The 20776-nt window shown below is 32.6% G+C and overlaps 2 protein-coding genes across 3 annotated transcripts; one reads left to right on the top strand and one right to left on the bottom strand.

Annotated features, from left to right (window-relative positions):
* Positions 1–1342: 1342 nt before the first annotated feature.
* On the top strand, positions 1343–7735 carry LOC129302009 (peptidyl-prolyl cis-trans isomerase FKBP20-1). Of its 2 annotated transcripts, none has more exons than XM_054940673.1 (6): positions 1343–1495; positions 2549–2667; positions 6276–6409; positions 6501–6580; positions 7029–7121; positions 7261–7735. In XM_054940673.1, the coding sequence occupies exons 2-6, from the start codon at positions 2559–2561 to the stop codon at positions 7409–7411; spliced, it is 567 nt and encodes a 188-aa protein (XP_054796648.1). In that variant the 5' UTR covers positions 1343–1495; positions 2549–2558; the 3' UTR covers positions 7412–7735. The 2 variants fall into 2 exon arrangements, with proteins under 2 accessions (XP_054796648.1, XP_054796647.1); XM_054940672.1 differs by having other exon boundaries at positions 1344–1498.
* A 1413-nt stretch (positions 7736–9148) lies between these two features.
* LOC129304194 (E3 ubiquitin-protein ligase SDIR1-like) lies at positions 9149–15715 on the bottom strand. Its single transcript, XM_054943881.1, is given in 10 exon segments — positions 9149–9509; positions 10478–10509; positions 10512–10602; positions 11042–11087; positions 11806–11920; positions 12051–12282; positions 12396–12448; positions 12537–12591; positions 12737–12859; positions 15628–15715. Coding segments are annotated over 9 exon segments (828 nt in total). The 5' UTR covers positions 12815–12859; positions 15628–15715; the 3' UTR covers positions 9149–9383.
* Positions 15716–20776: the final 5061 nt, after the last annotated feature.

The following is a 20776-nucleotide window of genomic DNA, read 5'->3' as shown; positions in this document are numbered from 1 at the left end:
TAAAATCTATCATTTAATTAATTATTTTTATAATCTATTATATCCAATTAAAATTTAAACAGACACTTAGTGAGAAATCTGATATACTAAGGAAAATACTTTATCCAATTACGGTATATTCATATCACACAAGATTACCACAAGTCACAATTTTGTTAATATATACTCTTTTTATTAAAAAATATAAGGCATTTTTAACCGAATTTTACCCCTAATAAAATAGTTATTTACTTTCAAACCAACTCTATCTTTTCATATTTATCTTTATTAAATATTCTATAATAAATATAAAGTCATTTATTAATTAGGACACTTTTAAAAAAAAGAGCAATGATTACATCTCGAAAGATTAAAAATGCTTTATATTTTTGAACGTACAACTCCTTAAAAAATATCTTTTTTTTTAACGAAGGGAGTAGAACTAAGGCTGCTTGCATTGCTCAAAAACTTGATCAACCATAACATTCGAGTCAAGCATTGAGTAGGGGTTAAATCCAACCCTACATTGCTTGGCCTAAACACTTATCTTTTTCTTGTGAAAATATTTATTTTATAATATTATTTTTTTGGTAGAGATTTAATATGTACTATATTATTTTTATGATTTTTTTCTTAACATTACAATTTTTAATCCCTTTCAAAATTTAAATTTTATTTTTTTAATTTAACATTATATAAAAATAATTGACAGTTGTTGATCACATGTAAATTTTTAAAAAATTAACTTTCATTTTAATATTAGTTTTATAAAAATATATTTTAAATGATCATAAGTATATTTTACAAAAGAAATTTATATATATATATATTAAAAAATATTTGAAAAAACATTTCAAAATAAATTTGACCGAACTTAACCCTAACACTTGAACTATACATCTAGTTAGGTACCAGATTGAGATATGGGGTGATGTTTAGTACAACCTTATCCATGTCTTATTTAGATGATTTGATATGTGATCAATCTAAAATGCACATCCCTTTGTTTCAAATTCAATGTCATTGTCTTTTCCTTTGACAAAAAAATGTCTTTGTTTTTGTTTCTGCCCAATAAAAAATGTCACTGTTTATCCTTGCAAGCTTTAGACCATCTATTATATTATCTTTTTTTTTTTTAATTTTTTAGATACAAAGCCACGATAAAAATCGTGTAGAAGTTACAAAGTTAGGTCATATTGTATTATCTATTGGATCCTTGAGTGGAATTTTGCAAATTAAGGTCCTTCAATGCGTTTTGTTGTTTGTATGGGTCTTTAAATGTTATTTTCGCTCTCATAAATGTGAAAACTCCGTTTCACGCGCTGTCCAGACGCGTGCGTCGTCATTCCCCTTGCCCCTTATTCCTCAATGACAATGCTCTCCCTGCGTTAGAGCTTCCTCAAACGCATATGGCCACCGAAGTATTAAGAAATTCGTGCCTCCCTGTTGACCCGACTAACCGGTTCCTACGCTTCGATCCGGAAGCTTCACCTTCGCCATCGCCATCCAGCTGAAGGTGGTCAGTATCGATGCTTTTCCCCCCCTTCCCTTGCCTGCTAAGAACTGCTCAACTCCCGACTGTGAACTTAAAATTCTTGTGCATCTAGAGATTGCATATATAGATATGAATGCTGCTATACAAGGAAGTGAACTTAGATAACGATCAGTGTGCTTGATTTCTATTTTGTTGCTTCTGATTGATTTGTTATTTGTTTTATATAAGCGAAGTCGCGGTGTAGCATACTCTACTGAATTGCTGGTGATTACGTCATTTCTTCCTAATTGATTGTGTGTCTGGTCTCGTCCCTCAAAATATAGGACAGAATATGAAAAAGTTGAAATTAATGCTCTAATATATGGTGGAGAATCGTACTGTTGTTTCTTTTACCTGTATTGTGCTATAAATAGAAACCAGTCTAAACTGCGTTATCATACGTTGTTCAATAAAATAAACTGATTCATACAGTCAATGATTTCTGTTCGCAATGCTGTCATTTTCTGACCACTTGTGTTTTTATTTGGTAAATTCCTTTCATTTATCTATTTATTTTAATCAAAGGCTGAAAGTTAAAACACAACAGCCGTTGTAAAATGTCTTCTGATTTTTAATGAATCAGGACATTTTATGAATCCAATCATATTCCCTTCTATTCACTACCGTATCTGAGGGACTATTTGCTTTGCGTCGTGGTTAAAATGGCTTGCTTTCAAGAATCCGTATATTTGTGCACAAGCTTTTGTAACTGTAATGACTGTTCAAGTATGAAAAGTCCCTGGGGTTTGTTGGCCTTCCCTTCACGTGGCCTACAAATAAAGCAGCAGGTTTCCTTTCATGCTATGTTCCTTTTATCCTTTTTCCTTGTGTTTTGTAGTGAAAAGTGTCTTGAAGAAACTCTTAAGAAATATTTCTATCTTAATCATGTTTGTGTTGGCTATTTATCATTCTTAGCTTACTAAATACTCTTTTAGAAGGTTGATGACCTTACAAGGGTTAACTGACTATTAGCTAAGGCAATACTCAATTTATGTGTTTTGTATTTGTAATTTTTTTTTTAAATGTTGCTAACAGTTTCCAAACCATGGGTGATGCTATTGATTTGACTGGGGATGGAGGTGTCATAAAGACCATTGTGAAAAGAAGCAAAATTGATGCTGTAGGTCCTACTGAAGATTTTCCTCTTGTGGATGGTATGTTTGTTCCGCCCATGTTACTATAGTAGTAGATATTTATGAACTACTTAGTAGAAATAATCTACTACTATAGTAAAAAATTTTAGTTAAGACACAATTTCTTCTAGAAAATCAGGACCTTGATCTTAATTCTTCTGTCATATACATGCAAATTAGCTGTCACCTTTTAGGTGCAGTTGTGTTCGTCCTTTGCTTTCAATACATAAACTCCCATGTTTCCTGTTTGTTAAGAAATTGTACATTATTCTTGTTAGAAGCTTATCAAATTATCATATTGGTCGCCCTTGTTTCCAGCGGTAAATATCTGCAAGTATAAATTCTTTCTGTCCTTTATGACTAAAGTACTTGCCCTTCAACAATTAACATGGTATCTCATTATTTAGCAAGATATACTGATCTGTAATTGAAGGTCAACTCTGTTAAAGGGAGTGATCTTGGGTCATAGAAAGTATGCATTCGTTTGGTCAAAAAAAAAAAAAAAAGAAGTATGCATTCGTGCTTTGACGCTGATAGTCAAATTACAATGGATATCCAGCAATTAGAATTTTAATTAGGGTTGAGGTATATCTAATTTTGATGCTGTAAGTTATATTTGTTATTCAGAGAAAGAAATCTTAGGTAAGAAAAGTGTTGTGTCAGAGGTCTTCAAGTATAATCAGTATCTGCTAACGTTATATCATGAGTTCCATACTTCCATGCATTTTAGGGGAAATTTGGAGGTTGATTGATTAGTGTTTTGCAAGTGGAACTACTTTAAAAACTCAGGCCAAGTGAACAAAAGGCATAAACTGCAGATGTCAGATTAAAAGGGATTAATGGGCGCAGGATGTTAGGAATAGCAATACTGATAGCATAATAAGCTAAGGATAATCTAGGCATCATGCAGTGCTCAGAAAACAAACTTCGTAATCTTTGAAATTTGACCTAAAGCTTATTGATAATGCCAAGGTAAAGTGGAGTTAGCAAATTTTGGATTTAAAATGCCATTAAAATTTGGACGCTCAGCTTAGCTTGATCTCTATAGACACAACAACTTGCCTGCTATTAGATTTCTGAAAATTTGAAAATAAGCTTATTTGGATTTTAAGGAATTGTTCGGAGGAAAATTTGAAGTCATTAAATTATGGATACTCTTCCTCAACAGGCACCACTTTCTGGTTTATTTATATTTGTGAATTTAAGTATATAGGGTATTGGAGAGTTTACATTCCAAATCCCACTAATCTTTACCTTAACACTTGATTTATCTTGGCCTTCACACTAACCATCTCATGACTTCACCTAAAGTTGAAGGTTATTCAAATTCCAGCTTGATAGAAACACGCTTCATTTAAAATGTAGGGAAAATGACAATTAAAGACTCCATGAAACCATTAATTACAATTAGGGACCCTCAAATTATTGAAGTCTCAATAATGGGCCATGATCCTTACTTGGAATTAAAAACAGGAGTTTACTGAAATTACTATTATGAGTTGGTATTATTGTTAATTTTAGTTGGAAAAATTAGGAACCACACTTGGAAATGAGTTGTTTCCTAGTATGTGACTAGATTCACTTGTGAAACTTTCAAAAGGTACTTGTGTATATATGATAGTTACTTGAAAATTTACCAAGGTCACTTCTGGATATGAAGTCAATTACTTGTGAATTTTTATGCTTGTAAATATATTGGTAAATTATTTGGAAAATTAAGAAAAGACACTCTTGAAATTACTATCATGAGTTTGTACTATTGTTAATCTCAGTTGGGAAAACCATGATTCCAAGTGTTATGGGTTGGGACTACTGAAATTACTATTTTGGGTTGAGACTTTTGCTAATCCTATTCCCAAGCATGGATCCTAGTTTTTCCAACTGAGATTAATAATAGTCCCAACCCATTATAGTAATTTCATTAGTGTCTTTTTTTGAATTTAAACTCGTGTTTTTAATTCCAAGTAAGGACCATGGTTCATTATTGAGATTTCAATAATTCAGAATCCCTAATTGTAATTAATGGTCTTATGGGGTCCTTAATTGTCATTTTTCCTAAAATATGAATGGAAACATTCTCAAACTTGTAACTCTAACAACCTCGACAAATTACTTCAACTCACGTGTAGGAAGGATTTATTTAGTGTTTTAGTAATTTATTTGATGTAGGACAGGGTCAAGAGAAGAAGAAAAGGAAGGGAGAATGAAGATTAAGAGGAAGAAATGGAGAGAAGTTGAGGGAGAGGTAGAAAAACAAGTACTCTAAATTATTACCTAATAGGAAAACGTCTACAAATAAATAATCCTAGGACTATTTATGGAGCCTTAATCCTAATCAATCTAAACTAGAGCCTTAAAATTCAAATTTGAAATAAATATATTCAAGCTAAAATAAATTAAATTAGTTCATACTAAACTAAATTAAATGCTAATTCTTCATATGCCTAGCATAGGTTTTCTTAGACTGTTTCTTATTTTATGCTCTATTTTACTTTCATTTACTTTTATTTTATTTAGGTTCAAGTTATTATTATTTTAATAATTGTAATAAGGGTTCTATAAATAGCCCTACGGTTATTCTTGTTATAGACATTTTGATGAATTATATAGGATTGGGATTATTTGCCATCTACATCTCTCTGCCAATTTCTCTCTTCTCCCCCTTGATTTCTGCTTCTCCCTCCCCCTCTTTTTCCGCATCAAGAAAAGAAACACATAAAAAACTACAGTAGGACTTAATTGCCACTAAATATAATGAACCATATGCCAAACCAAGGCTGGGAACATCAGAGGAAGGCTAATAGGACTTTTCTGGCCAAGTCTGTCTGTCTGTCTGTTATGTGTCAACATCAAATGCACCATCACATGCTGGCTAACAATTGCTGAGGATGCTTTACAAATACAATTCTGAGGCCTTTCCTGGTGTCTCTGGTCCCAAAGTATATTGTCAAACAATTTTCTGGGTCCAGAAAAATATACCAGCCACTAGAAAAGAGGTAGAAATGGAATAATAGATTTATATGGGAGAATCAGTGGCCTTGAGCTTCTTAGAGATGTGATTGGAGCTTCAGCCTAAAGCCAGAAATAGCTGAAGCCTTTCTTGAGGCTTTGCTGCCATGTAAAGAGACAGAATAATACTAGGTTTACTGACTTACCTAAGCATCCTTTGTCTTGTTGCAAATTGAGCAAAGTGTGGTACTAGTTCATATAGTATAAGCCTTAACACACTCTATTTAGCATGGTGGGACCAGACCCTGGATATTTTTTGGTCATGTAACATTGTTACTGATTTTGGTGCCATTAATTATTGAGACATATGATACTTCTTAGAAAAAGTAGATCAGAATCTGTCACACTATTTTGGAAGAAGTTGAATTTTACTTCCAACGTAAGGGATGAGATAGTATTGTTGCCATCATAATTTCAAATTGCTGGACAACTTCATTATGGTTCTCTTTTCTAGGGGAGGTTAACACAAGCAATTGAAATAAATCTAGTTATTGGCATTGTAACCAAAACTGTTGGACATGGTGTTCACATTTTATTTCCTTAAAAACTATTTATTGGAGCTGAGCATGCTAATCTTATTGAATATTGATTCGTCGTGATAATTTGTTTGTCTTGGTCAGTTCATTATGAAGGAACACTTGCCGATACTGGTGAAGTATTTGATACCACACATGAGGATAACACAGTGTTCACTTTTGAGCTTGGAAAGGGCAGTGTTATCAAGGCTTGGGACATTGCAGTGAAGACCATGAAGGTCAAGCGGCACATTTTTTTTCCCAAATATTTTGTGATGCCATATTTAACTAATTGGGGCTTTTCATTCCATTTTTAACTGTCTTCATTAGGTTGGAGAAATTGCAAAAATTACTTGCAAGCCAGAATATGCATATGGCAGTGCAGGATCTCCACCAGATATCCCCCCAGAGTACGTTGTCTACTCCATGCACCTAGCATTTTGTTTGGAAACACAATTGTTTAAATTGCTGAAGTAGCAATATAAGCCTTTTATCAACATTGTTTTATTCAAGATTTGATCACTTAGCGTGAACCTTGACCCTCCAAAAAGAACCAGTTAATGCTGACCAATGCCATGCTGCCGACCAAAACACTTCTCACGGCTTTTCTTCCTAAATTTCCTAATGGTTTCCAGGAATAATACAAGATGAATAAGATGTAGGCTTGAGGTGGATAGACATTCTAGAATCTCGTAATGACTTTAAGGTGGATGATGCAATTTTTTTTTTTTTTATGAAGTGGTGATTGCGCTGTAATTTTTTGAAGTCTTTCAGTTTCCCTTCTATTCTTGTACTCTGGTTTGTTAGAAGAATTTAGTGAATATCAATTAATACTTGTTTTGCCCCTTCCCCTCTCAGCGCGACACTTGTATTTGAAGTTGAGCTAGTTGCCTGTAAGCCCCGGAAGGGTTCCAGTCTGGGAAGTGTTTCAGACGAGAGGGCTAGACTAGAGTAAGTCAGAAATTGCACACATGACTAGTTTCTTTTATCTGTGCATCATCGATGGCAGAAGCTAATCATGATTTTTGTTCACTTGAAATGCATCTTTTTATTGGATGGCACCATGATTTTTTGCTGTGACTTTTGTCAGAGAGCTGAAGAAGCAGAGAGAGATTGCTGCTGCTGCCAAAGAGGAGGAGAAAAGGAAGAGAGAGGAAGCAAAAGCTGCAGCTGCTGCTCGTGTCCAAGCCAAGTTAGAGGCCAAGAAAGGTCAAGGAAAGGGTAAAGCGAAAGCAAAGTAGGGAGGGACTCATGAAAAGCCTCGTAGATTGATTTGATATTATGATAACAATGGAAACTCAGATGAATAAAATTCAGACTGAATCCATTATGTTTAAACTGCGTATGTTAAGTTGGTAACTTCATAACATAATGAATAGGAAGCAAAGGACATCGGATATAAACTGTTTTTCCTCCTCAAATGATAACTTGGTCTTCTTGTTGACGATGTAAGACGTTTGCTAGTGAGGTGCTGGAATATAATTTTAGGCTATGTTTATGAATGTTCTAGTTGGCTTGTTAAATTGACTTGTGATATTAAATTGATGTCAGCTTTTTATAGTTTATATGCCCTCCCATGGACTGTAGAAGGCTTGTGGAGCTGGACTAATATGTCATTGGGCGGCCTTTTGACCTGCTATGGGTGTATGGTTCAGTATGGATTTAAGTCTTTCAAATGTGACCAGGCAATCATACCAAGAGAGGGTGAGGTTTAAGAAATTCAGTTACCATTTTTAATGAATCATTCAAATCCAAAGGCTTTCTAATTTACAATGTGTATCTGACTGAGGACCGTAATTCGGCCCGTACAGGATTGCGTCCATTGTTCTGGACTAGATCTGACGGTTTAAAAAACAGAGTGGCCTGATCTAAACATAATATTGCAAAGCTAATTTTTTAAGAAAAAAAGCAGAAAATTTAAAAGATTTGATCTAATAAAACCAACTATTTTTTTATATATATAATATGATTTGAAGCCATTTTCCTAACTCCTAAAATATTGATAAATACTTTTGATTTTGCTTTTACCTAATTTAATTAAGATTTATTTATAATTGATTAGTTATAAAATTATAATTTATAATACTGTTAATTTATAGTTATGTTATTTGTTAATAATGTAAACTTATTTCTTATACATACATTTTATATATGCATATGATATTATGTTTTAATTTAATTTTTATCTAATTATTTAATTATTAGTTTAACTATCGATCTAATTGATTAAATTATAAAAATTGAAATCCACTAATCTTTTCAATTAATCTGATTCTGGTTTTTAAAACATTGATTGTGTCTCACTTAGGAGACTTCCTCTTACAAACTCAGTCAGAAAGCTGCATGAATTCCCAAGTGTAATTAATAATCCCAGTTTTTGTAGACCCAACAAAATAAAAGAATAATTTAAATTTCTGTTTCCTAATGATAAGGAATTCATTGCAATATTGTGAAATAGTTTTTTTTAAATTGCTGAATCTGTTAACTAAAAACCATTTCCAACAATTTACTCCTGTTCTTGTTATAAAAACTAGTTAAAATTAGTTTTTTATGAAATTCAATTAAAATTAGCTAGTACTTTTAGAATTTCCCTTAACAAAGTATACTAATTAGAGATTATAGTTCAATTATTTAGGGTAATATGAAAATAAATGACTTGTTAACTCTTAGATCTAATGTTTTCAACAGATATTAAAAACCATTTAAAAAAAAAAAAAACACCCACAGGAGTGAAAATTACAATCTACGCATGAAAATGTTCCATTGCAACTCATCATCTCCGAGATTCGGTGAAGTCCAAAGTTATACTCTGAGCCTGCCAATAAACGAAGACAAGAACCATCTAGATACTAGGTAGGGCATGCAATCATCAATCAACTCTTGACCGTTAAATAAAGAAAATGGAGGGAATTAAAAAGGAAAAAGAAATTTAGAGAACAAAGCCATAATACATGCATCTAATGGGGGTGGAATGATGATGAGGAGGAGGACGAGGCGTATAAGCCAATCTAATTTTAGAGGGTCAAATAAACTGAGCAATCTCAAACAAAAACAAGTAGTCATTTAGTTGTTACACGGTATTCTACTAATACTCATGCCTATGTAAATATGACAGGGTGATTACACCAATAATAGTCATAAACCACTGGTTTTTAAGCATAAGCGTATGTTACAGTTGATTGTATCAACATATTCATAAATAAGAGCGGGTATTCAAACCATGTCTGAAGCATCAACTTCATTCTGTTCACTCTCATGCCACGTAGATCCTGCTCTGAATTTACAGACAGGACACGTCCCTTGTTGCCGCAGCCATGGGTCAATGCAATTGGCATGAAACTTCAAAGAACATAACCAGGTTTAAGTACAGAATAAAAGAACAAATCATGAAGGGCAATTTCAGCATTATATAAAGATTGCTTAATTTCTTAAGAGAGTAGTACAACCATGTTAACAAGGCTGCTCTAACAGAACAAGACGACCTAAAAAACAAAACTAATGCTCAGCAATGCATGTGCGGGGAGATCATCGCCTGAACAGCTGTAGTCTAGTACATAAAATGAGGGCATTTATAAAACAGAACATGACCGTCAAACTTAAAGAAAAAAAGAATATGACTGACTCAGCATGTGATGGAACAACTTAAGTTATTGACTAAATAATGGGAATGGCAGAAAAAAACTGATAATCACTTCATCAGGTCAATTATAAACTCTGAAAAGTGAAAGCATGTTCTTCTCTCCTTCATACAGTTTAAAGCACCTTGATTTTGTTTTCTCATCTTCATATTGACTCAGATGGTAGTTTGCAAACGGAAAAGGAACACATACAATAAAATGGTAAACTGATGGGTACCTAAGTAGGATTGGAAACTCTGCCCCACAGCTAGCTGTTGAGGTGGGAGAACTAACCACTTAAATATCCCATTGAGCATATCATATTACTCAATATAGGACTTGGTACCTCATAGTACCAAGTCTCTATCAATTGTCCCCCCATGAAAAGCTAACATTTCGGTGGCTACACTTCATAGCAACTAACTTGGCTCCCTACTGATTAGAATCCTTCAGGGAAGCCCTAGAATTGCCAACAACTAGGCTTTGATACAAATTGATAGATACCTAAGTAAGATGGGAAATCCTACCCCAAAAGTTAGCCATTGAGATGGGAGAATCAACCTACTTAAATACCTCGTTGAACATCCTATACTAATCAATGTGAGACTTGATATCCGTACTACTAAGTCTCCATCATAAACATGACAGTTTGCTGAGAAAGTTATGCATAGAAGCTATGACAGTGTGAACCTGATGTAAGCAGGGCAAGCTACGGAGTAGATCCCAACGTTAACTTGCTCCAAACATACACTGCAGGTCAGCTCATCATCAGAGGCCTTTGTACTACCAACTGCATTTGACGCATCTTGCTTCTTCTGCCATACAAGAAGATATTGAGTTGATCTATCATTGCCTACTAACAGTTCAGAAAATGAATAACTTTCCAATGAAAGAGAGGCAAGATGCAGTAAATATGTTCTGTGCACGGGCTATGAACTTTTTTTTTTTTTAAACTATCTCACTTCCAAGGAATATAATGATATAAAATAAAAATTCTGTTCGAGAAAATAAAGCATTTTCATATGGGATGGCCCCCCAAAAAAAGAAAAGAAAAGAAAAGAAAACAAGAAGGGTAGATTCCAGCACATATATCTAGTACCAAAATAAAGGAATTTTTTCTTAAAATATGCAATTTAAGGGAAACAAATGCAGAAAAACACCACCTCCTGAGAATTATTGATATTTTAACTAGTTGTTGTGAGATTCATCTGATGTTTTGGCCAAATGAAAAGGGACCAATGATGTTAAGGTTACCTCAGCAAAGGTGGAAGATGAGGTCTGTTGCATTGAGGATTTCCTGCTGTAAACAGAAGCAGCTTCTTGTCAGATAATCAGTATTCAGGACCATAATTCCAGAAGCGTGTACCCTAGCAATTTCATAAACAGCGGTGTATATTTCTTTTCTGCTCAGTTTTAAACACTTCTCTAAGTTTAATCCCACCCAAGATTCTTCTATTAAAGCACTAAAGCAGTCAGCATATATATAGAAATGCAACTTAATGAAGCCAAACCCGAAAAGGAACATGACTCTGAAATCCATCAATGTAACACGTGTCTTACTTTCTCTTTCACCCTTTTCCAGAGTTGCAAGTCGTTTGGAAATAGTTTCCCCATAAAAATGCATTTTTCAGTTGATAAAATTTTGTTGGTTGTATACACACACACACTTGTCAATAAATATAATTTGAAGTCATTTCTTAGATGTAGTGTTCTTCTATATTATCTGTCCTTCAATGGATGTATATATAAACAGAAGATTTCTCACATTATTCATCGTTCAAACTACTACATTTATAGCAAAAAATATGCAACTATTAATAGCAAAATATTGAAAACACACTTATTAGCTAGAAATATAAGAAATGCATGCACAGAAAATTTGGGCATACCTTTCCTGGAAAGGAAGCTATCATTTTAAGAAAATTCTAATCAAACAAGTGGTTCTATAATTAAAGATAACTTCTAAAATTTTAAAATTTGTAAGAAGAATATAACAATTGATCTGACTGACTACGTACTTCTGGAGACCAGAACCCTTGTATTTGTGAACAGGAAGAGCATTTATCTCTTCATCAGTCATGGAAGGTGCTGGCGGAGCATTATCTGAATCCAGAGCTCTTAAAGTTTCATAATCTGAAAATAAAAACAAAAAAGTGCACATGAATAAAATATCTAACACTTCTAAAATATAAAGCATTATATTATAGAAACAAAATTGTGAAGCAGCATGTTAGAGATTTTATCATAGTTAAAACTACAAAACCTAAATCATCAAACTCCCGGTCAAGAAGTGCAAGCTGAAGCCTAAGGCCTTGTAGACGTCCTCGGGTGGTAAGTGCCATTGATGATGGCACATGTAATCGTACTTCAGTGTGCCCAAGAAGGCCACCGCTGCCCGCTGCTGTATGGGCATGAGCCTCAGCTTGAAGTTGCTGACAAGTTGCATACATCCTTAACATTGTAGCCATCAAGAAGACACCTAGGACCAGCCAAAGCTACAAACATAAATCATAACAACAGCTCATATCAATTTAATAATTTTAACTTTATCTATTCATAGAAAAAATGCATTCCTTAAAATGTTATGAACTTGGTAGGAAGGATATACCAGAAAATTTGGTGACATCTGGTGAGAGTTCAGTATCATGAATAGCAGAAGAACTGAAAGAAACAAATCATAATATATACATGACACGTCATAGTTAAATAAAAAATCTACAAAAATAATACAGTAATATTTTGAAAGTACCTGTGACAAGAAAAGTGAGAGAATTGGAATTAGCAGGTCGTGCTGCATGAACACGCTGAAGGAAAAACAATATCAATTCATTCTTTGGTTAACATTTGCTCAATAACTACACACAAGCTACTTCACTTTTATTCACAAATAAAACAGAAAACAACAAAAAATATGATTATTGGTGTTACACTAAGACAAAAATTACATACCAATGCATGCCTCTCAGGAATAAATCCAGGAAATCCACTTTCTATGTCTGCTCTTGTTCCTCTCAAAATAAAACTCATCGCTCTATGTGCCTGGGAAAAGTGAATTAAGACTCCACTAGTTACCTGGTACAGGTTATACAATGCTTCAATCAGTCAAACAATCAGGCCAGAAAACAATAATCAATTGTAAATATATGCTCAAGTACAAAGTTCAACAGGGTTCACGGAAATGATACTAGGTTATCATATATGCCCAAGTAGTAAATACATGATGGGGAGATTATATTATACCTCAAATGAAAAAGTTTAGACATTTGGAAGCTATTATTTAACATGATGGGAAAATTGATGGGGATATTACATATAAGATATAAGCTGGATGGTTTAATTGGAGAAAGGCTAAAGGAATTATTTGTAATTGTAAAGTACTTGATAAACTTAAAGGAAAGTTTTATTGAACTACTATTAGACCAATTATGCTATATGGTAATGAATGTTGGGCTTTAATGAGACAGCTAAAACATAAAGTTAGAGTAGCAGATATGAGAATGTCAAGATGGATGAGCGGGCATATACTTGAAGATAAAATTCAAAACAAGTACATACAAGGAAAAGTAGGTGTAGCATTTATTGAGGGAAAAATGATAAAAAATCATTTGAAATGGTTTGGATATGTACAAAAAAGACCACAAGAGGCACCAGCGAGGAGAGTGGAACAGATAATTTTGAGTCCTGTTAGAAGGAATAGGGGAAGGCCAAAGAGAACACTTATGAAAGTTGTTGACCGAGATCTCTTAGTTAACAACATTCCTAAAATATTGATAAATGATAAAGCAGAATAACGTCATACAATTCATATAGCTAACCCCACTTAGTGGAATAAGGCTTCTTCTTATTGTTGATACTAGGTTATCATATCAAAAGACAAGGCCTCTGACATTCTTTCAGGATCATCTTGTCAATATCTTGGGAATATCGAAGTCTATAGAATTCACTTCATTTCAATCTTAATCTCAATATTGAGTTTCATGAATTATATATTAGTGCATTCATGCAAACTAACCTATTGTCACTTCAAGGCTTGACCCAGGCCCAAAAACCTAAAACAATCCTATATCAACTTATACCAACACATCCTTGGTCATTTCCCATTCATCACTATAGGACTCATGCACACGTTTATTACAATTGAATCCACCAAAACTATGAAATATGTGACCTCTTTTTCCATTTTACTTTTATTGTATACAATTGGGCTTTCCCATTTCTAGGATGAGAATTATGCACACTCCAAGATGTTGGTTCTGACATTGCTCAAAACGTGGTCATTAATAGCACATATCACAATTGTTGTGCCATATATAAGCATGAAATGAGGAAGACAACATTGCCCTCTTTTTGTACTCTTTATATTTTTAAGGATTAATTAATGCTAAATCATCAAATATAAATTAGTCCAAAGATGAATCAAAAGAATCTCCAGAAGTAGCAAACAAAAAATCACTTAAATTAGGGCTATCGTCACCCTATTTAAATGTAGCATCAGCTATGGCTACACAAAAATAACTTGTGTAAAGCAGGTACATGCTAGGAGCTGTGGCACATTATTAATAACCGTGGTTCAAACAAATGAGTTCTGCTACTCAAAACCAAAATGGATCCTATTATTTTTTTATGCCAATATAATCCTATCATGTTTAAGTCTTGGAGTCAGATTGAAAGAGGGTAAGGAGGCCAATACTAAAAAGGAAAGAGAGAGTCTGCATGCAACCCATAGCTCTCAGTTTATCCCTCTCCAACATGGTAGAATCATATTTAACATGATATTGTCACATTGGTGGCAGAAGATGAAGAGATACAAATTCACCGAGTAGGTTTAAAAAGAAGGCAACCCAATATGAGTTGATAACAATCTCAAAGCACAACTTCCAACAAGATTCATGAAATCTAGATCTATTCCCTTTTCTCTCCAAGGCTTGACAGGACTAGAACAAGAAGTTACCATTAAAACACAATTATTGATGGCATCAATCAAAAATCATCTCGGCAATACAAACATAATCATTTAGAACACAATGGAAGTTGGAATCATAATGAATAACTTATAACATTGGAACTTCGTTGGCTGGAGTTTTCAAAAAGAACATACTCCCACAACATATTTCCGCATCTGATGCAGCATTTTTAGGGAAATTGTGTTGTACCTGTTGCTACTATAACAGCTAATAAAATACCTAGTTCTTTGACAGAAACGGGTAAGAGATATAGATTCCTCTTCTATAATGTTAAAGTCATTCCTCAAACATCCAGTTAAAAATGATTACGTGCCAACTCCAATTGTGGATTGCATAAACTGATGAAATTTAACAACTTAGCTGCAGTAACCGCTTTTGTCTTTGCTTCTCCAAAGTGAGTTTTCCTCCCAAAATAATTAAATACCAAATCTTGATACCATATCGCTTCAATAATCATAAAAAACAAATTTATTAATGCGATACACTGATGACCGTGCCCATGAAAAAAAAGCCCACCATTTCTTTTAATTGACTGCGCGTATTTCTATCTACCCCCAAACTCAAAAAAATGCTGTAAACAATGAATCACTCAAGAATTACCCAGGGCTATTCTTTCGGTCAAGTCACATATTCTTGCCTATAACATCGCATCAACTTCAGATCATCCAGAATATCAAAAGAAAAATTAAAAATATCAGATCATCCATATAATCAAACCAAAGAAACCCCAATCTCGAAATCGCGTCAGTCGAATTAACATTTTAAATAAATCATGACAAAAAAGTAATACCGTAAAACTACAGCAAGTTGTTTACGAAGGGAAATCAATTCAATGCTTCCTGAAAGCTTCTATGATGATCTGAGATGGAAACTTACAAATTTTGATTACGTATTCCAGCAGACTCAAGTGATCAGAAACTGCGTTTCCACCACAACGACGCGTTCGATCTTCGCTTGGTTCCGGACAGGCGGACAATATATAAATATAATAATAATAATAATAATAAGATAAAATTAATCTTTTAATCCTTTAACTTTTAACTCACTTATAACTCAATCCCTCAATTATGACTCACTGTGATCCAGTCCCTCAATTATAACTCATTGCAACTCAGTCCCTCAACTTTTAATTTATCTATAACTCAATCTTTATTTTTTAATTTTTTTAACAAAAATTTTATCAAATAAGAAGGATAAAAAAATGTTCATATATTATTTTAAAATACTCTCTTCTTATTCATGAATGTAAGATATAAGTTAACATGAAAAAAAATTAATAAAAATTAAGGGACTAATTTGTAAGTGATTCAAAAAGTGAGAGACCAAATCATAAATAAATTATAATTGAGAGACTGAATTACAAGTGACTTGAAAATTAGAAGATTAAAAAATTAATTTTTTTAATAATAATAATAGTCATGATATAAAAACCACAACAATAACAAATTAACAATTATTAATAATGACTTGGATGCCTTCCGCAACATTGGCTTCATTTGATTTTTCGTGCGCTCCCTTCTTGGCCATGTGGCATTTCTCTTTTGAACTCACATATTTTTACATTTCAAAAGACGTGTCTATTTAATCAAATTTAAATGAAAAAAACGTAACTTTAAGTTATTACATTACGTTTTAATTTTGTTATAAATTTTTATATTTTTAATATTTTAAATCTTTATACTTTTATTTTTGATAATCTAAAACATCTAAAAATAAAAGTGTAAGAATTTAAAATACTAAAAAAATTATAAAAATATATAATAAAATTGTTGTAAAATGCAGGAATCAAGAAGCCAAAGTTATATTTTTTTCAATAAAAATTAATTTGAATAGCCAAAAAATTTATCATTTTTAACACTTAATGTAAAATCATCACGTGCTCTCAAAATAAATATAAAATTAGTATAGATCAAATATAAATATAATGTTTTCCTGGAAATAAAATATTGAAAATAAAACGAATGATATTTAAATCTCTTAGATCAATATTCAAATAAAAGTAATGAACTATGCATATTATAAATTATAAAAACGTAGTCTGTTTTCATCCTCCATTTGAATTGTACTTTTTTGGTTTAAGAATTTTATATTTTCATTATAAATTTTTAGTTACTCAATATCACTTTAGGTATCTTATTTTAATTAAAAATTTGGAAATAAATATATAAGCACTTTTTTTAACTTTAATGTGCCTTTAATTATTTAAAAATGAAAATTTTTACAACACTTAATAAAATTTTTTAAGTTTTTGTAATATAAAATTTTCAATTAAAACATAAGATGAAATGTTTTTCAAAAAAATGCGTATTATTAGTCGTGATTTGTGAAATATAAAAATACTAGAAGTGTAAAATCATGCTCAACTGATCTTTTCTATGGTAATATTTGAGCACGGATTAGTTGACTGTTAGAAGAAAGAAAAAGGATCTTGACAAAATGTTTAGGATAAACATAACTTTTGATCCTTATATTTTACTCGTATTTTATTTTTAATTTTTATATTTTTTTTAATATTTTAGATTCTTATATTTTTATTTTTTATTATTTTAAATCCTTTAAAAATTATATTTACCTCAACTTGTAAGACAGAAGTTAGTTAACTAAAGTAGCATAGCATCGTCCATTTTTCCTATTTTATGACCCGAAAACATAAATCACACTGTGCAGCTTTTCCTATGGCGCAACATATTTCACAGTTTATAAAGGAAAGGTTCGGTACAGTTTGCATTTAATAGTTGTTCCAATCATCTTTATGAACACTTATTGACATTTTTACACACATTGAACAAAGTTGGTTAAAATTTATTAATTCTTATAAAAATTCATAATCATCTTCAATTAAAATTATTAAGTAGAAGAGGTTGTTTAGTTAGTCAAAAATATCAAATCAAAGAACGCTTAAAAAATTAATGTTTTACATAAGAAATCTTATAGAAGAAACTACATAGGAGTGGTGCATATAAATGAGGGGTAAAGCTGGTAATTTAAGCAAGCTTGACTTATTTAAATTGTAACATTCCAAATCTTCAGCCTAAGAATTTTAAGTGTTTATAAGAATAAAATGGTAATTTCAAATGAATTTTTTATTAATAACATTTATGGGAGACTAATATAGTTTTTGAATCCTTAGGCAGCCTTAAAAAATGGCTAGATTGAAGTTTGAGCTAGCCATGGCATAAAGAAAGGTTTAAATTGAAAGAGACTCTCTGTGCCATGCACCGCATTACACGTGCAAAATCAATGCTTATCAATTTGCGAAATCAGATTGAAAATCAAAAGTGAAATAAGAAAAAGTATGAGGAGGCGATGGGAAACAACCAATGACTACTAAGGCATGGCATCTAGATTATTTTAAATGCATTTAGAGCTTGAATCTTCATCAGGTAAGTTTCATATTTCCCTCTCCCTCCTCTTTATGCAAAATCTCTGACTTTTAGGGTAATGGAGACTTTGATCTCAGTTCTCCTAAGTTTAAACCGAACCCATTAACTTAGATAAAGTTTTGGAAAGTTAAATCAAGTCTCTAACCCTGAGTTTATGGTTTTAGTTTGGATTTAGAATTTTGTTGAGGGTTTGAACAAACCCTAAGTATAATTTGAAAATTTTTGGATAATGTGGATAGTGGGTTGATAATTTTGGTATGTTTGGATGCTTAATAGGATTGTTGAAGTGTTTTGAAAGAGTTGATGTTGTTAAATAAGAAATTTAAGAGCTATGGGTACTTGGAATCTAGTGATTATAGGGATTAATCATAGTAAAATTGATAATTATCAATTAATTGTGTAGATTGAATGTTGCTCTAGCTTCATCATGCTTATAGAACATATGGAGCTGACGTTAAGTCACAATAACCCTTTTGTGACAAAGGGTTGAGATAGCGGAATAATTTACACTATTTGATTATATTGCTTAATTATTTATGAGTAGATCTGTTAATTTATTGCTTGAGATTTGTTAACGTTGCATGTTTTAAAATGGGATTTTGTACATGTAAAATGATTTGTAGATAATGAAAATGGTGAAAGTTTCATATGGATTGCTTGAGGAATTTGATATGTTTATGTGTTATATATAAGATATGTGAGCATAATCATATTAGGGAGTGAGAGTTCACCCATAAAAAGGAGTAGTGAAAATTCATATGGTATGTATTTCCTTAATGTCCAGTGAGGCACGGTGTTAGAAATTATTTCCTTAGTATCCATGCAGGATACATCGTTAGAGAGTGATGCACCTTAGCATCGGTGATGTGGTGTTGGAATAATGACTCCCCGATTTGTGTGTGATAAGGAAAGACCATAGTTCGGAAGTGAGATAGGACACCTTTAACCAAGTGATCCTGCTATAAAAAGTGAGCTTAGGTCATTGTAAATGTGCACTTGGCTTAAGAATTTATGGTTTCAGTCAGGATAATATAGAGGCTCGAATAGTAGAATGATCATGCTAGAGCGAAAATGAACATTTATTATGAAAAAAGGTTATGTCATAATATGCTAAAAGTATGTTTTGTTGCACAAAAGCTTTACTTCTACATGGTTATGCATGTTAATTAATAATAGTAAATTATTCTGTTACTGAGATATTTATCTCACCTCATGGTTATATTTTACAAGTGAAGGCTCTGGTAGGGACAAAGGAAAGAAAGGAACAATTAAACAGTAAAGAACTTTGTATGTATAGCTCTTCTCTTTCCTATTTTGAGTTTATAACTAATACATCATGTTGTATGCCAACTTAGGAGCATTGCATTGTTTTGGTATTACTCTATGAGAATTTATGGAATGTATGTGTATCTCAACCTAAGCTTGTAGTGATTGTGATTGAATGTGTGTGAATGGCCTCGATACTGATATAAGTGATTTCTTATGCTAACTAAGTGTTGAAATGACAAAAAAATGAGATTTATAATGAATTTTATCCACCCCTCTGTATTATTAAAAATTAAGAATTTAGTGGTCACTTTGAGTATGAATGATTATTTGTGTGATATAATTAGTCATGTATATTGTGTGTGGTCCATTTGAGGTGGTCAAAGTGGTTCTGATGCTAATGGCATTAGGTGGTGTGGATTAGACACCCTTGAATATGTTTTGAGGTAAAAATAAATCATTTTGAGTTCGGGTGTTGTCTTTTTAACAGATGATTATTTGAGTGTAAAACAATACCATTAGTTAGAGGGTTCGAAGGGCTTCTTGTGGACAATTGAATCACTCAATTTAGACTTCGGATGGCGAAACAATAATTTGAAAGTTCAAAGTACTGTCTAACAACAATTTGCTGTCATGGCAATAGGTGCCTGCCAAGGCGCATAGTGATTGTGCCACAGCACAATGCTCGCTGAAGGACTCATTTCTCTGTGCCATCTGTCGTGATGGATGGGCCAATTTGTGGAGAAAATTTCAGTCTTTCCTACTTATGCTTAAGTGTTGATTGGTTTTCATGCTTCTAATATCCTGTATGACTTGTTTTAAATTATAATTTGAGCTTAAACAACTTTTGAAACAGGTTTTTCTTGAAATCTCAAGTTTTAAATTAATTTCTTTCAAACTCTTATGTTGTGATAATTTTTATTTAGGATTTTAATTAATCCGAGTTATCACAGCGGCATGTTAGAGTGTTATTCTGATAATATTAAAGTGAACATTACACAAGTTAGGCTCAATTCAAGTTGAGCTTATTCAAATCAGTTTTGGAGCTCATATAGCTAAGTCTAACCCTAACTTTTTTTGACCAGGTTCAAGCTAGCACGTCGGACTTAGCTAAAATTACTAACTCTATATACATATAGAGTTGAAAATTCTAATGCTTGAGCTTATTCAGATGAGGCTTAAAATATCCTGCCATTTATAAAAAAAGCCTATATAGCCAAGCTTGACCCAATCTCACTTTTTTTTGGGCAGGTTTGGGCTGGGTCGAATTATTGGCTCTAATGAGGGGAGTATTTTACTAGTGGCTCTTGTAGAGCTGTGGATCACTTCATATGTTATCTCAATCAAACAACATTCATGGTAAGAAAATCAATAAA

This window comes from Prosopis cineraria, unplaced genomic scaffold (genome assembly GCF_029017545.1).
Source record: "Prosopis cineraria cultivar Desert tree isolate PC_DT_omini unplaced genomic scaffold, ASM2901754v1 PC2, whole genome shotgun sequence".
Lineage (NCBI taxonomy): Eukaryota > Viridiplantae > Streptophyta > Magnoliopsida > Fabales > Fabaceae > Prosopis > Prosopis cineraria.
Note: the sequence above shows the minus strand (reverse complement) of the source record. Positions and strands in the feature narration are given on the sequence as shown.